Here is a 2,184-nt window from a genome sequence, read left to right on the forward strand (position 1 = left end):
CTGACCCTCCGACAGTGCGGCGCTCCCTCAGCGAAGGACTGGCAGTTGTTTTTGAACATCGTACGTGAACCTATGGGAATGTAGTTTGAGACAACTCAGTGAAGTATCACATTTAGCTCAGTTTGTCACTTTGAGTGAAACAATCATTGTTTCTAGTCCCACATGCCCACCCGGGGTCTATGTAAATGGTTTGGAGCCACCCTGGAGTGGAGAAGGGAGCTTGCTCAGTGACCAAAGGGTCTCAGTATTTGTGAACATCTGCAGCTTATAGAGTAATAGAGAATCACATTGACCATGTTGCTGTTCTTTTCCGGAACCTTCTCTTCCAGCCACTGAGGCCACTAAAAGCTGCTGCTACCACCTCACAGCCAGTTCTGACCAATCAGCAAATTGAGACCATCTTCTACAAGGTGCAGGAAATCCATCAAATTCATCGGGAATTCTGTGACAGCCTGTGTCCCAAAATCGAGAACTGGGATTCCCAGCATTCTGTGGGACACCTCTTCCAGAAGCTGGTAAATGGGGAAGGCCAGTGCGAGTGGAAGTGTATGCAGCCAGCATCCCCCCCCCCCCGCCCTTTCAGGATGGTTCCATGCTGAATGGTCCATCTCATCCTCCCCCACCCCCCCCCACTCCTGATCTCTGTCTCTATCTGTCGCTCTCTCTCTTCCACCCACCCCCATCTCTTTCCCCCTCTCCGCCTCTCTGCCTCTCTTTCCCCCTCTCCGCCTCTTTCCCCTTCTCTGTCTCTCTTACCCCTTTGCCTCTCTTCCCACCTTCCCTCCTGTCTCTCCCCCACCTGTATCTGTCCCCCCTCTGTCTCTCTTCCCTTCCTTCCCCGCCCCCCACCATCTGTCTTGCCCCTCCTCTCTTTCCGCTCCCTCTCTCCTACCCCTCTTTTCCCCCTTCACCCTTCCCAACCTTTCCTCCATCCCTCTCTCTTCACCTCCCCCCAACCCCCACACCTCTCTGTTATCCCTTGTCTGGCTTCTCGCTCTGACTGCTCCCCCCCTCTCTCTCTCTCTCTCTGCAGGCTGAAGGTCTTGGGGTGTACCAGGCGTTCGTGGGGAATTATAAACTTGCTGTGGAGACGGTTGAGAGATGTAGTTTGGCTAACAACAATTTCAGGAAGATCTCGGAGGTAAGCTGGGATTGGGTGGAATAACTGACCTGAAACAATAGCTTTGGGCTGAGAGTTCACTCCGCCTCAGCTCACTTTTCATCCTCTCTCTCTTTCTCTTTTAAGAATCTGAAAGTGAAAAGCCCCAAGGATTCTAAGGAATGTTCCACCTCTGTCACATTGGAAGGTAGGTTTCTGGAATGTGCTTTGAAAGCAGTGACCTTGTGCTCTGAGCCCCTCAGCCTTTGTACTGCCCCATCGCTGGTCCTTATGTCAAGCTGTGATCTGAGCACTGACTGTGTCCTTATTGTTCCTGATCCATGTGTGAGCCTGGTGTACTGGCAGTGTGTGCAGAGTCCACTAGCCCGCCCTTCCCCCAGCGATCCATGTGATAGCAGGACTCGGAGCTCAGTGTGGACAGGACTGAGTAACAGAGAGTGACGGAGGAGGGAAGGTGATGGAAATGCTACTGATACTCAGGCTGTGCTGCAAGTGTAGCTGCTATGGTAAATGCTTGGTGTTGTTGCTTTGTGTCTTTGTGTATCTCTGCCTCATCCATATTCTGCTGATTAAGCTGCCTCTGTGTGAAAGCATATACACGAGACAATAGCAGTCGACTTGCCTGTTCCCCCTGCTGCCTTCATCCAAACAATCTTACTCGCATTTATTCTCATTATTTGAGCTGGTTTCCTTTGTCCTTGTGGTCACCTTCGAAAATGTAAAAGAGATTAATTGCAAACCGTAGGGAACGTTTCTGAGGACGTCCAGGAGAGATTGCATGTTCTCCACTCACTGTGCTCCCAATATCTGTGGCACACTCTCCCCGAGCAAGGGGCAAGGGAATTAATATCAGTTCCAGGTTCCCTGCACCTGCCCATGGCTTTGGAAGGTTTCTTTCAAAAACCTGTGTCCTGTGAGCACAGACTGAACCACAGTCCCCTATGGGCACAGATTTACTGTCCCTACCAGAGCCCTGACTGCCAGAGTCACTTGTGTGTAACGGGCAGGGGTCTGTGTGTAACGGGCAGGGGTCTGTGTGTAACGGGCAGGGGTCTGTGTGTAAC

General features: G+C 51.6%; 1 protein-coding gene across 1 annotated transcript in view; it reads left to right on the forward strand.

Moving 5' to 3' along the window:
* The window catches only part of LOC109926199 (active breakpoint cluster region-related protein-like), a gene marked incomplete at its 3' end in the record, with an annotated part of 35,299 nt that overhangs the window by 5,636 nt on the left and 27,479 nt on the right, over positions 1-2,184 (forward strand). The window contains exons 3-5 of the mRNA XM_048621198.1: positions 330-515; positions 1,034-1,141; positions 1,247-1,307. Coding sequence (XP_048477155.1) covers positions 330-515; positions 1,034-1,141; positions 1,247-1,307 — 355 coding nt within the window. The remainder of the gene's footprint in view (positions 1-329; positions 516-1,033; positions 1,142-1,246; positions 1,308-2,184) is intronic.

The sequence above is a fragment of the Rhincodon typus genome, unplaced genomic scaffold (assembly GCF_021869965.1).
Source record: "Rhincodon typus isolate 14 unplaced genomic scaffold, sRhiTyp1.1 hic_rhity00000104, whole genome shotgun sequence".
NCBI classification, from domain to species: Eukaryota; Metazoa; Chordata; class Chondrichthyes; order Orectolobiformes; family Rhincodontidae; genus Rhincodon; species Rhincodon typus.